Source organism: Suncus etruscus, chromosome 7 (assembly GCF_024139225.1).
Source record: "Suncus etruscus isolate mSunEtr1 chromosome 7, mSunEtr1.pri.cur, whole genome shotgun sequence".
Taxonomy (NCBI): Eukaryota; Metazoa; Chordata; class Mammalia; order Eulipotyphla; family Soricidae; genus Suncus; species Suncus etruscus.
In genome coordinates, this window is record NC_064854.1 from 42,560,969 (window position 1) to 42,575,360 (window position 14,392).

Consider the following 14,392-nt stretch of genomic DNA (forward strand, 5'->3'; position numbering starts at 1 on the left):
ATTTCAATGTTTTGTTTCTAGGAGTTTTCTTTTAAAAAAAATCAAAGCAAGACTTTATTACATCTACCAACAACCCCATACGGGCCAGTCAGAAGGGTCACCTCCCAGAGAAGCCTGGGGTCACAAGCCCATTTATATAGGGTTTTCGCAGGGAAGTTCACAGTTGGGAAATGGAAATGGCCTCAACAAGGAAGATTAAATGCTTGGGTGGTTTGGTCATATGCCTTAGGTAGCTCCTTGTGGTTTATAACTGGATCTTGCATTATGCCATAGAAAAGCAGAACTTACTCTCAAGAACAAGGAATATGTTTCCAGGCCCTCCTCTGGTTCAGAGGCTGGGGCAACTCAGGGCCCTTCACATTCTCTTTTTACGGACCTGGGTCAAATCTTTCACTCCTGATTTGGTTCCCAAACCCCATCTATGGGCACATACTGAGACTTTCCTATAAGCATCTTGACTGCACCTATGAAAGTCTAAGTAGAACAGGTGAGGAAATCTTGTGGAGCAAAATGCAAAACCCCAAATAAATCATGTAGGTCAATCTTTAGGAAAGAGATCCCCAAAGGGACAGTTTGACCCACAAATCCTTCATTCACAGTTCACGTAAGAGTTCAAGTATAATCTAACAAGCAAATGGGGTGTTCATTTCAGAAAGCTGTCTCATAGACACTGCCATCAGCAGGAGTATCAGGACAATCTGCATTCTGAGAGCTGAATCAGCTGAATCTACAGGGGGAGAGTCCTTCTGAGCAGGTGACTCCCCACCTTGAAGAACAAGGCAGTCCCTGCCTCTTCTTCAATCCTGCAACTTTAACAGCTGTTGGAGCAAAAAGAACAACAACACAGGACCCCAAAATCCTGGAGAGACAGGCTGGTGGGGGTGCCTTTCTGGAACTAGGTTCAACAGAAATGCTTCCCCCGTCCCCCAGGTTTTCTCCAAACCTCACAGTTCTTGCTTCGAAACTTGTAGCTCCTGCCATGATCTTAGAGACGAGTGGACATCCCCACACTATCTCCAGCCTAGGACTATACTGCATCTAGTTTTGTCCTCAGACCACACCCGGAGCTCTGTTCACCTCGGGCCTTCACCTTAGACCTTGGTAGCTATGTCAGTGACCTGATAGATGTTGTTTGATCCCAGATGAGCCCAGAGTCAAAGGATGAGACCATATAATTGAAATAAAGTAAAGCAAGATTTTATTCCTTCTACCATCAATCCCAAAACAAATACCCAACATCACCTCCCAGAGTGACGACTTCTGTAAGGCAATTGGACATGGGGCACATCCCCCTGTAATGGTGAACTGCCAAGAAATAAAAGAAGTCTGGCAGGTGGTAGGGGGCCAAGAAGGAGAGCCACTGAGACATGAGCTAATGAGACTATGTTGTACTTAATGGGAAAAATAATTTGAGTCATAGTTATATAAAATTTCTATATTTGTTTTTAGTGGATCAGCTAGTAGACCTATTGAAATACTAGCAAATGCTTGTTTGTTTAATAGAAAATTCCAGTAGAAAGGAAGAGACATAATGGTGAAGGAGAAGGTACCACATAACTAAAAGACAACAAAATCAGAGGATATTTTGTCAAGAAATCTGCTAAAATAAAGGTTGTCAGGAAAAGATATGGCTCAGTGGTAGAATAAATGGCTCAGTGGTAGAACAAATGCCCAATATGTTCTATGGAGATAGATGCTGTGAGCTCTATCCCCAAACACAAGCCCCTTCCCAGAACCCTAAGTATCTCCCTAGTGGTCTCTGGAACTCAGGCCTGAACACAGCACCTGAAAGCCAGTAGCACTTCCAGGCCCCAAATCCAGGGTGGTACCTAACTGAATAAATGAATAAATAAATAAATAATTTGGCAAGAGATTAACTTTCTTCATTGTTACTGGTGAATAGAGATGTTTACATTGCATATAAGGACAAATTAGTACATTACTGAAGTAAAGACAAGAAATTTGCATATGGGGAACTTAGGAATGTGTGTGGTTGAGTTCACCTATTTAGAGTATTGATGAATAACTCAATCTCAAAGATCAGCAAAGCCCCTTGGTACTAAACAATATTTGGCCTGTCTATGTATGTTTAAGCTGTTTTAATAGACTTCAGCAGATTAAGATAACAATTTTCAGATTAGGTTAGCATTTATATGTCATTTGAAACTTTTTAAAACTTAGGAACTTCAATAGGATCTAATGCTGAAGACTCCAATGACAACCTCTTGAAGATAATAGACTATGGAGATAATATGTATTATATTGCTACAAGAGATACAAGAAGTATTTCTTTTCTCATCACCCTTCTTTTGAAGAATTCCTACCCTGTTCTTCTCACAGGTATTAAGAATAATTTTAAATTCAGAAGAAGCTTTGTAATTATTTAGCTTTAACATTTTATTTTATAAGTAGGAAAATATGTTATCATTATTAAAAATTATGTGTTTTGATGGTTTTGATGTGTACATAGTTGTACTACCTCACCACCACCAAATATGCTTAAGACCCTCCAATAATGTCCGTATGTTACTTCCAGTTCACCGTTTTTTCCTAGCCACCTAATCCCCAATCATCCTTGCTTGATATTTTCAATTCTGCAATCCAGGGACAAAAGTTTGTAATCACTTGATTCTATTATCTTGTTTTGTTTCTTTTTCTCATTCACAAATGAGAGCGTCTTAAAAGCTTTTATTATTATATTAATAAATGGCCTTACTAATAGTATACTAATGTTCATTTCCTCACATACTTGAATAAATAGGATATTTTTAATTTATATTTTCATAATTTTTATTTTCATAAAACTTTGTATTTTTATGATCTTCAAAGTATTCAAATGATAAGATTATTGGATCAATACGTCTATAACCTCCAGGAGCCTTGGTACTAAGGTCCTTAGATAACTACCCAAGTAATAACATTGATTAGTTTAATTCAATGTACATACTTCACTGCATTCGAGGAAAAATAGATTGCCCAAATTTAAAAAGATTAATGGACACAATTTTCAAGCTAAGTTAAAATTTTTATTCATTTATTATAATTAAATCAAAATTTGCATTTGACTCCTTTATTGTACCAACCAGTGGCACAGGGCACCTGGTGCATGGGGCTGGAAAGAATGAGATAGAGATAGACTGCTGAGTAGCCCAGACTACTGACTTATGGTCAATAGTAATTTTATTAGTTTTCCCTCTGCCTTTTGAATTCTGTCCTATATGCTGAGTCTATGTGACTAGGACCACATGACTAATAATGAGAGCAGTTAATCATGAGGGCTGAAAAAAATGGGAAAACAAAACTAAAAGAATGGGAATTAAAAAAAAAAAAACGTTTGCCAGCTGCAAGGAGGCAAACATTAGGTATTTGCATAAGAAAACCAAGGATGGTTTGGTCCCCCAAACCTGCCAGGAGCAATTTTTGATGTAGAGCCAGGAGTAACCCCTGAGCACTGCCGGGTGTGACCCAAAAACAAAAACAAAAACAAAAAACAAACAAAAAAAAAGAAAACCAAGGATGTTTGTCTGGAATTCAATCTAACTGTAATGATTATATTGGGAATGATCATGTGTGACAGGTCCAATGTCATATTGGGCCTTGGTGAATCCAAGACTGTTGCCTTCATTTCTGGAGTTTTCTCACAGATGACTTCTTGGAAATTCTGGGCCTCAGTCATACCTGGACTCCCAACACTTCATTCAGGGGTCTCAAACTCAATTTACCTGGAGGCCACAGGAGGCAAAGTCGGGGTGACCCTTGAATGCAAAGTCAGTAGTAAGCCTTGAACATTGGGGGGTGTGACCCAAACAACTAAAACAAAACAAAACAAAAAAAGATTCTTTTAGGGCAGGGCCACAAGATGTTGTACGGAGGGCGGTTTGTGACCCACGGGCCGCAAGTTTGAGACCTCTGCTACCTATTCAATGATCTTTTTCAATTCTGGATAGTGTTGCTTTTTACAAAATGTAACAGTACTTTTTTTCAAAGTCCTGTGCTCAAAGTATTAAGGTCTAAAGAAGATGAAATTTTCAAATATCACACTATATTCAGTTTTGTCAAAAGAGGTTCATATTTTAACTTAATATCTGGTGAACTGCAAGGTCTTGGCTACTTGTTCTGAAATAATAGGGTTTATCAACAAATTTTCTCCCAGATAATATTGACTAATTATGTGTAAAGAAATTAATTTCTTCTATAGTCTTTCTGTAAGCAAACAGATTTATAATATGTTAGAGGCTGAAGATATAGTATAGTAGGGTGCTTGCTAAGTGTGGCCAAAAAATAACTAAGATCTACAATATTTTGATTTTTTTTTTTTGAATCACACCAGGCAATGCTCATAGGTTACTCCTGAATCTGCACTCAGGATTTACTCCAGGCAGAACTCAGGAAACATATGGGATGCTAGGGAATCAAAGCTGAGTTGGATGTATGCAAGCCTTATCTACCGTACTATTTCTCTGGCCCCAACTTATAATAATTTAAATAATCACTAGATATTAAATGACTCTCAAAAAAATTAAGGTTTTCATATTTAGTATGTTAACTTCTATTTGTTTTATTATATATAAATCTACCATACTATTCTTATATGTGTATTTCTTTAAGGGGATTCTGGTGTTGGAAAAACAACTACCGTTAATCAAATGCTTGAAAGACTGCAGGAATCTGGAGCATTTAGTGTGGAATATGGATCAATTTTAGGAGATGTTTTATTATATAATGAAACTAAAAAAGAAAGGTTAGTTATATTATTCTCTAAATATACTTTGACTGGTAAAAATGTTTTAATATATAAAATTCTCATTTTTAAAAGCAAGCTGGATTATGTAAGAAATGCATTTCTCCATAAGAGGAAAATCTACCTAAACATTACAAATAAAGTCACATATCATTGACTGTGTTGCACTAGATATAAATGACTTATAAAATATAAAAATTTCTTATAAAGAATTTCATCTGGCCTCTTGAACAAAAAATGAAATCTAATTGTGTAAATATGTAAATAAGTAGTGCAATTATTTTATTTTATTTAAAAGCTATGAAGATATGATAATGACCCATTTTCATTTCATTTTAATAAGAAGATGAAATTGTGTGAGACCCATATCAGACTTTTCCTCTAATCATTAGAGTCATGAAACCAACTGGCACTGTCCCATATGTACTTGACTATCACATAAATGTCTCTGACACCCTTAACCTAGTGAAGATGTAACGCTTCTTTCTCTTTCATGCCTTTTCTGAGTAGTGTTATTCCCTTCAATAAGAAAAAGACAAGTGAAACTTAGCCTGAAACTTAGAAATTATTCCTGAATGTCTTTCTTTTATTGGTCCATTTATCTTCAATAGCTTACTTTATTCCTCCTAATTCTGAGTTTCCATTTCCTCTGGCCCCATCCAATCTTCTACTAATCTTTTTGTTTGTTTGTTTGTTTGTTTGGGTTTTTTTTTAGTTTTGGAGGGAGGGCAGTTTGTTGTTGTTGTTTTGGGGCCACACCCAGTGACGCTCAGGGATTATTCCTGGCTATGCGCTCAGAAATCGCTCCTGGCTTGGGGGACCATATGGGACCCTGGGGATAGAACCCAGGTCCATCCCAGATCAGCCTCATGTAAGGCAAATGCCCTACCACTGTACAATCACTCCAGTCCCTCTTTTGCTAATCTTATCTATCTTCATAACACACTTCTATTTCTCAATTTCTTTTTCTTTTATTTTTTACCTCCCATAGTGATTATTCTAATTGATTGATCATTGTTTAACATAACTTCAGGATTTCAAAAATATAGTTCTACAATTACAAATGTACTTATAATTCACTGTACCCACCACCAAAGTTCCAGTGCCACTTCAACATTAAAAATAGTCCCACTCCCACTCCTCTTTTTCTCTATTTAGAATAATAAGTTTTCACCAAATTTAGTAGATGGGTAATTACTTATTTATATTTCATATATACCACACATAATACCTACCTGTCATATAAAATAGTACATATATATCATGTGGTAATTGTATTCACATTTTACTTAGCATAGTCACCTCAAGTTCCATCTATTCCCACCCCCTCCAATAGCATGGTTTTATATTTTCAAATAGTGTAATGGTTATCCACTAAGTATATTATGGCAGTTTCTTCACCTAGTCATGTGTTATTGGGCTTTTAGGTCAATTCCGTTTTTGACACTTTGGTTGTGAATATAAGTTTGAAAATAACCCTTCAATTGGCGTTTTTGTCCTTAGATAATCTGGATTATCATATGCTACTTTTTTTATTTTTTAAGGACTTGCCTTTTCACTTTCCACAGAGATTGTACCAATTTTCATATCTGCCAACTGTGCCCTGGACTCTTTCTCCTCACCATTGCCATCACTTGTTTTATTCTTTTTAGAAAGGCTTTATTTGGAATGAAGTGACAATCTATTATTTTAATTAACATTTTCATAATAATATATTATGTTTTATTATGTCTCTCATAGATTTGGGACCTGGGATGTCAAGGAGCTCAGACTAAAGAGACAGGGACTGTCATGTCCAGCATGCAGCTTCTTAATCAAGAAATGTGTGCTTATATATTATTATAGAACAAAGAGGGTCCTATCTAAATTCTCAATGAGCACGACAGGCATTCTTTAGTTTCTGGGGATAGAGCCCAAGGCGCAGTCTCCCAGGGCTCTTGAGTTAACTAGGAACCACATAACTGGCCTTCTGGCATCCTACTCCAGGCCATTCCCAGGAACACATGGTTTGGAGGATTTGCCGACGATAAGATTATTTTCAAAATATTGCATTTCCAGTGTAGGCCCAGAGATGCTCAGATGTTGTCTTCCAATATAACATTTTAGCATTTCTTAAGTGAAAATGGACCACCTGTATATCATCTTAAGAAAATTGTCTATTTAAGATCTTTTCCCATTTTCAGATGAGTTGTTTACTTTTGTGTTGAGTCGCATAATTACTTCAGATATCTTGGATCCTAATACTTTTACTGGTGTGTAATGTGAAAAATGTCTCCCAATTTCTATGGTGCCTTTTTTTTTATTGTGGGAACTTATTTCACTGTGTAAAACCTTTAACCTGAGGTCTTGTTTTAACATTTGTTTATTATTGTTTTGTTATTATAATGCATTTATACTCTTGCCAATAGGGTTGAGTATTTAAATGTCGTTAATGTCAAGGTTTTGGAGTGTATTATCTATTTTTCAACGTATTTTTGGTTTGTGACCCGATGCCTAAATCTTTGATCCACCTGATATTTTTTGCTATTAAGTGGTTATGGTTTTCTTTTGACTTGTAGAAATCAACTTTTCCAAACACCATTTGTTGAAGAGCCTTTACTTTAAGCATGGTATATAGGCTTGGGTCCTTTGTCATAGATTAGGTATTCATGTGTACATGGACTAATTTTTGCTTTTTCTTTATATATTCTTTTATTTATTAATGAAGCACCATGGTTCTCTCCTTCACTTCCCACTTCGTTTCCTTTTAGACACAGTGGTCTGTACTATTGTTAATGAAGTAGTACTGTGAGTAACACTTTATCATCATTCAGCACCCAGTTCTTGTTCAGAGTGACCAGATCCAACTATCATTGTCATAATGGTTTGGATATAATTATCATGCTATATTTTTATAACCCACAAATAAAAGTGATCATTCTATGTATATCCTTCTTTCTCTGACTCATTTCATTCACATAATATTCTTCATATCCATCATGAATAAGCAATTTTATGACTTCATTTTTCCTAGCAGTTAAATAGTATTTATTATGTAGCTGTGATTCTTTATCCACTAATCTAGAGCACTTGGGTTGTTTCCAGATTCAATAAATATGAAGTATATATGCCTTTTCTGCATTGTATTTTTGGTTCCTTGGGACAATCACTAGGAACAGTATTGCTGGTTTATATGGGAGATCAATTTTTAATTTTATAAGGAATATTTATGTTGTTTTCCAAAAATGTTCAACCTAGTGTCAAAACTATAGCACAGTGGGTAGAGCGTATGCTTTGCAATGACCAATGCAGGTTTGATTCCTGGCATCCCAGTGGTCACCCAAGCCTGCAGGAGTAACTTCTGAGCACAGAGCCAGGAGTAACACCAGAGAACCACAATGTGTAGCCCAAAAAACCAAATAAACAAAACAAAACAAAAAGCTAGACCAGACAGCATTCCCACCAGCAGTGAATGAGAGATCCTTTCTCTCTGCATTCACACCAGCACTAGTTGTTTTTTATTTTTAGGATGTGTGCCAGTCTCTGTGATGTGAGATGATACCTCATTATTGTTTTGATTTGCATCTCCCTGGTGATTAGTGATATGAAGCATTTTTCATGTGTTTTTATCTGAATTTCTTTGAGGAAATGTCTCTTCATTTCTTCTCCCCATTTTGTATGGAAGAGATGGGGTTTTTTTGTTTGTTTTGTTTTGTTTTGTTTGCTAAGTTCTACCAGTGCCTCATATATTTTAGATATTTACAGCAGATGAATATTGGATGGATAGCTTCTCCCATTCTGTGGTTAGTCTTTGTATCCTAATCACCATTTCCTTTGAGATGCAGAAGGTTCTCAGTTTAATGTAATATCATTTATTTGTTTATATTTGCTTCTACTTGCTAGGCCAGTGGTGTTTCATCCTTGAAGATGCATTAGCACCAATGTCGTGGAATGTTCTGCCTACATTTTCCTCTATTACCTAATAGTTTAAGATCTGATATCAAGGTCTTTAGTCCATTTTTATTTGACCTTTGTGCATGGCATTAAACAGAGGTCTGGGTTCACTTTTCTACATGTAGTTGACCAGTTATCCCAACACCACTTGTGTTGGGGTGAACTTCCTTTGTATTTCTTGCCCCTTTATCAAAGTTTAATTAATGGTATTTCTGGGGGGGTCAATCTCAGAATATTAAAGTCTCTTTGATTGTCTTTATTCCATGTTTCAATGACTACTGCTCTAGAGTACAGTTTAAGTTGGGTAAAGTGGATTCCTCACATACTATTTCCAAGGGTTACTTTAGATATTCATGGATGTTAATTGTTCCATATGAATTTTAAAAATGTTTCATCACTACTTTGAAAAACATCGTGGGTCATCTTATAGCAATTACATTAAATCTGTATAATTCTTTGAGAAGTATTACATTTTAATAATATTAATCCTCCCAAACAATGAACAGAGTATATGTCTCCCTTTCCTTGTGTTCTCCTTTATTTCTTATGAATTTAACAGTGTTTTGTAGTTTTCTTTGTATAAGTCTTTACCTTTAAGTTGACTCAAAGGTATTTGATTTTCTAAGGCACAGTTGTGAATGGTATTTTTAATGGCTCTTTCTTTTATTGAATTACTTATATAAAACAAACCATGAATTTTTGGGTATATATTTTGTAGCCTGACACCTTAGTAAACAAATTTATTATTTCTAGAAGTTTTTATGCTGTCTTTAGGATTTTCTAAATATAGTATCATGCCATCTGGAAACAGTGAGAGCTTAAATTCTTCCTTTCCTAATTAAATTACCTTTTTATCTCTCTCTCTCTTTTTTTCTTTTTTCTTTTTTTTTTTTTGCCTAATTGCTATGTAAATACTTCTAGTACTATAATGAATAAAAGTAGTGAGAAAGGACAACCTTATTTGTTCCAGATCATAGAGAAAAGGCTCTATTTTTTCCCCATTGAGTATAATGTTTTCAATGGATTTGTGGTAAATAGATTTGCCTGTATTGAGGAATGTTACTTCCATTTTCATCTTGTTAAGATTTTTATTATGATGAGGTTATGAAACTTATCAGATGCTTTCTCTATTGATATAATTTTTTATTCATGTGGTGTATTATATTGACTGACTTGCATATGTTAAACCAGTGGTCCTCAAACTATGGCCCGTGGGCCACATATTGTATTTGTATCTGTTTTGTTTCTTCGTTGCAAAATAAGATATATGCAGTGTGCATAAGAATTCGTTCATAAGTTTTGTTTTTACTATAGTCAGACCCTCCAATGGTATAAGGGCCAGTTCACTGTCCTTCAGACTGTTGGAGGGCCAGATTATAGTAAAAACAAAAATTATGAACAAATTTCTATGCACACTGCATATATCTTATTTAGAAGTGAAGAAACAAAATGGGAATAAATACAATATGTGGCCCGTGGGCCGTAGTTTGAGGACCATTGACGGTTAAACTATCCTTGAATCTTTGAAATTAATCCTATTTGGCAATGGTATATGACCTTCTTTATGAGACATTGGATCCTATTTGCTAGTATTTTAGTGAGGGCCTTTGTATCTGTGTTCATCAAGGATATTGACCAGTAATTTTCTCTTTTTGTTGTGTCTGTCTTCTTTTGGTATAGGGTGATGTTACCTTAATAAAAAACTATTTGAGAGTGTTTATTTCTTTAATTTCCTGGAAGATCCTAAAAGGGTTTACAATATGTCCTCTATAAAGGTTTGAAAAAATTCACTAGTCAATCTATCTGGGCCTGAGCTTGTGTTTCTGAGAAGCATTTTTATTCCCATTTCAATTTCTTCAAAAGTTATAGGTCTGTTTAGATATTCCAGATCATCTTGGTTCAACCTTGGGAGGGTATAGTAGTCCAAGAATTTGTCCATTTATTTTAGGGTCTCCTGTTTTGTGACATAAAGATTCTCAAAATACATTCTTATTACCCTATAAATATCTGAAGTAGCTGTAGTGACATCCCCATTTTTATGTTTTTATTCAGTTCATTAAGTTTCTCTATTTCTCTATCTTTGTGAGTCTTGCTAGTGGCTTATTGATCTTGTTTATCTTTTCAAGAAACTAACATTTGCTTTCAATGATCTTTTGAATTATTTTGGGGGTGTCCAGGTAATTAATTTTTGCTATAAGTTTTATTATTTTCTTCTGACTTCTTTCAGTTTTTTTGTTGGTCATTTTCAAATGTCTTAAACTGTGCCATTAAGTTATTTATTTGACCTTTTTCTTCCTTTCTGATAAAGGCATGCAAAGCTATTAATTTTCCTCTAAATACTGCATTTTCTGTGTTCCACAAGTTCTGATCATTTGTGTCTTTATTCTCAATTGTTTCCAGGAATTTTTTAACTTCCTCGCTGACCCACTGGTTGCTCAGCAGTGATCTGTTTAATTTCTAGATCTTAAAGTTGTTTCTCTGTGTCTGTTTGTAATTCACTATTATTTTCAGTGCATCATGGTCTGAGAAGATAGTTGATACAATTTCTATCTCCTTGGTTTTATGGAAGTATGTTTTATGACCCAGCATGTGGTCAATCTTGGAGAATGTCCTATGTACTTTGAAGAAAAATGTACATTTAGTTTTTAGGTGGGTGAAAGCATAATATATATACATATATATACATAAAAATACATACATATACACTAAGCCACTCTTCCATTTCCTCCTTCGAAGCCAGTTTATCCTTTGTGAGTTTTAGCCTGTTTGATTTATCAAGAGGTGACAGTAGTGTTGAATTCTGCAGCTAATATTGTGTTGTTATTGGTGTCTTTCTTCAAGTCTATTAGCAATTGTTTTAAGTATTTTGCTTGCCCCTCATTAGGTGCATATATGTTTGGGGTTGTTATTTCTTTCTGATGTACAACATTCTTTATTATTTAGAAAAGACAACCTCAGTCTCATAAACTTTGAGCCTGAAATCTGTGTCATCTGATTATTATTATTTTTTTAAGTTTTTATTTTTAAAGTTTTAGTTTATAAATTTTATAAGAAGATGTTTGCTTGAAGGATTGTCCTCCAATTTTTTACTTCAAGTCTGCTTGCTCTGACTATTTAAACATATTTCTTGCAGGAAGCAGAATATTGGTTTCAATTTTCTGATCCATTTTGCCACTCTGTCTCTTAATTGGTGAATTTAGTCCACTGACTTTGAGAGAAATTATTATCATGGAATTTTGCACCATATTTTTGTAGAAGTTTGGTGTGTTTGTGGTTTCTGTCTTTTTTAATTTTATGACCCTATTTTATTTAGCTTACATTAATGATGTATCATCAAGGCATTATGTTTTAGAACATTTGAAAACATACATTTCTTTTTTTTATTGTAAGAATTTATTCAAGAGACAAATTGATTAACATATTGAGGTAAACTAACATAACATAATATAATAACATAAAATAACATAACATATAATATAGTTAATATAATATAATAATACATGTAAGTCAAAGAACATTTATGATTAAAACACAATTTTATTTTGTTCATAATGGCTTACATATCTTTCACAGTAGTATCTTAGGTACATATTAACATTGAATCAGGGAAATACCCATCACCAAATATGTCCTCCCCCCATCCCAGTTCCCTTTCTGCAACCCATATCCCCCACCATCACCCCCCGGGCTGCTAGAGTAGGTGGTCCCCTCTGTCTAGCTTATTATTAGTGATCATATTTCTGTTTGGTCCTGGTACCCTCCCTTGTTTCCCCCTCTATTTAAGAGGCAGAGCTAGATAAATCGAGTTAGAAAACATACATTTCTTTATATATATATATATATATATATATATATATATATATATATATATATATATATATACCTTTATTTAAACACCTTGATTACAAACATAATTGTAGTTGGGTTTCTGTCTTGCCTAAAATTAGACCTTTCAGTTTTTCTTTTAAGGTTGAATTTGAGTCTGTAAATATCCCAAGCTGTTGTTTATCCCTGAAACTTTTTATTCTTCTTTCAAACCTAAACGAGTTGTTCTGGGTGAAGTAATTTTGGCAAGGCATCATTTCATTACATTTTTCACTATATACCACTATTGCCCTTGAGCCTGGTTGTTGCTTATGATAGATTGGCTGAGAATACTAAGAATGCTTCTTTGTATGTAATTTTTTTTTTTTGGGTTTTTGGACCACACTGGTGATGCTCGGGGGTTATTCCTGGCTATGCTCTCAGAAATCGCTCCTAGCTTGGGGACCATATGGGATGCCATGGGATCAAACCACAGTCCATCCTAGGCTAGCGCGGGCAAGGCAGATGCCTTTCTACTTGCAACACCACTCCGGCCCCTGTAATTTCTCCTTTTTTGATCCTGTTGTTTTCATTATTATATCCCTATCTGTAGTTTTCATCATTGTGACTAAGTTGTGCTTTGGGGTGCTTTCATTTCGATCTTTTTAAGCTTATAATTATTGGGTACTCAGGATGTGGGTGCACTCTTCAACTCTGGCAACTTCTCAGCAATGATGTACTTGACTATTCCTTCTTCATAAGGGGTGTTCTTCCTGGTTCTCTGTGACACCAACAATCCTTTTTATTTTTTCCTGATGAATTTATCCCAGAGTTCTATTGTCATTTGTTCACCTAATTTGAGGATTTTCTCCATCTTCTGTTTATTTATTTATTTTAAGTCTCCTTTCTAACCTCTTCTGTTCTATGGAGGTGTTATGCATCTCATTTTCCAGCTCCCTGATTCTATCCTCAGCAGCTGTTAGTCTGCTGGTGAGGTCTCCAATGAGTTTTTCATTTAGTCTGTCAAGTTTTTCAGTCATGTTATTTCTATTTGAAGTTTTCTCATTTATACTCATATCGTGTTGAATCTTATTGGCTGCCCATTCCATAGTTTCTTTGCATTCTTTGAATATCCTACACATTTCCACTCTAAAGTGTTTATCTGAGAGGCTATATAGGTGGATGATGTTAGTTGGGTCCCCAGAACTACCATTTTCGTTCCTTAAGAATGATGGGGTTCTGTGTTGCCTTCCCATTGTGACCTTTGCAGTGTGAGAGTGTTTTCTTGTGTTGTATTTTTTTGTGTTATCCTTAACTAGAAAAAAAAATGTATGCTCCTCTCTAGGTACACTAGCCTGAGTTCAAAATAGGCTTTCTGATTCCCAAAGCTACCCATTGTCACTACAGCGGCTGATCTCTGATTTTGCTTGTCTCAAATCCATCCTTTTCTCTGGGTACATGAAACTTAATTCAAAACACAGGCTGGGCCTGAAGTCCTGCAGGAGTTACCGAGAAAAAAAGACCAGGTTCGAGCAAAAGAATGCCTGTAAGCATAGCAGCTCCTGCACCTCACTGCCACTGCTCATAATCTCATAGCCAGTCATCTCGCAGCTGTGCCACCACTGTCCATATGGCCAAATCACAGGGTCTTGCTTATTGAGCCTTGTCTCTGGTGCACTTCTTTGATGCTAATCTCCATGTCTCGCAAGCTTGACAGCACAGATGGGTCCTCATTGCTTTCCATAGCGCTTAGACCTGCCACAAAACCAAATCCAGAAACCACTTTCTGCCAGACTCCTGTCTCCAGGAACACTGCTGCACAGCCACTTCCAACAATGCCACTGTTCTTTAAGGCTGCCATTGCCACTGAGTTTTTCTCTGGCAATCTCCCTAGGAGCTTGATATTCAGTCTGG

At 35.5% G+C, this 14,392-nt stretch overlaps 1 protein-coding gene across 1 annotated transcript in view; it reads left to right on the forward strand.

Annotated features, from left to right (window-relative positions):
- DNAH14 (dynein axonemal heavy chain 14) overlaps window positions 1-14,392 on the forward strand; it is a 367,193-nt gene that overhangs the window by 168,353 nt on the left and 184,448 nt on the right. Inside the window, exons 43-44 of the mRNA XM_049777552.1 lie at window positions 2,182-2,340; window positions 4,609-4,741. Of these exons, the coding sequence (XP_049633509.1) occupies window positions 2,182-2,340; window positions 4,609-4,741 (292 nt within the window). The remainder of the gene's footprint in view (window positions 1-2,181; window positions 2,341-4,608; window positions 4,742-14,392) is intronic.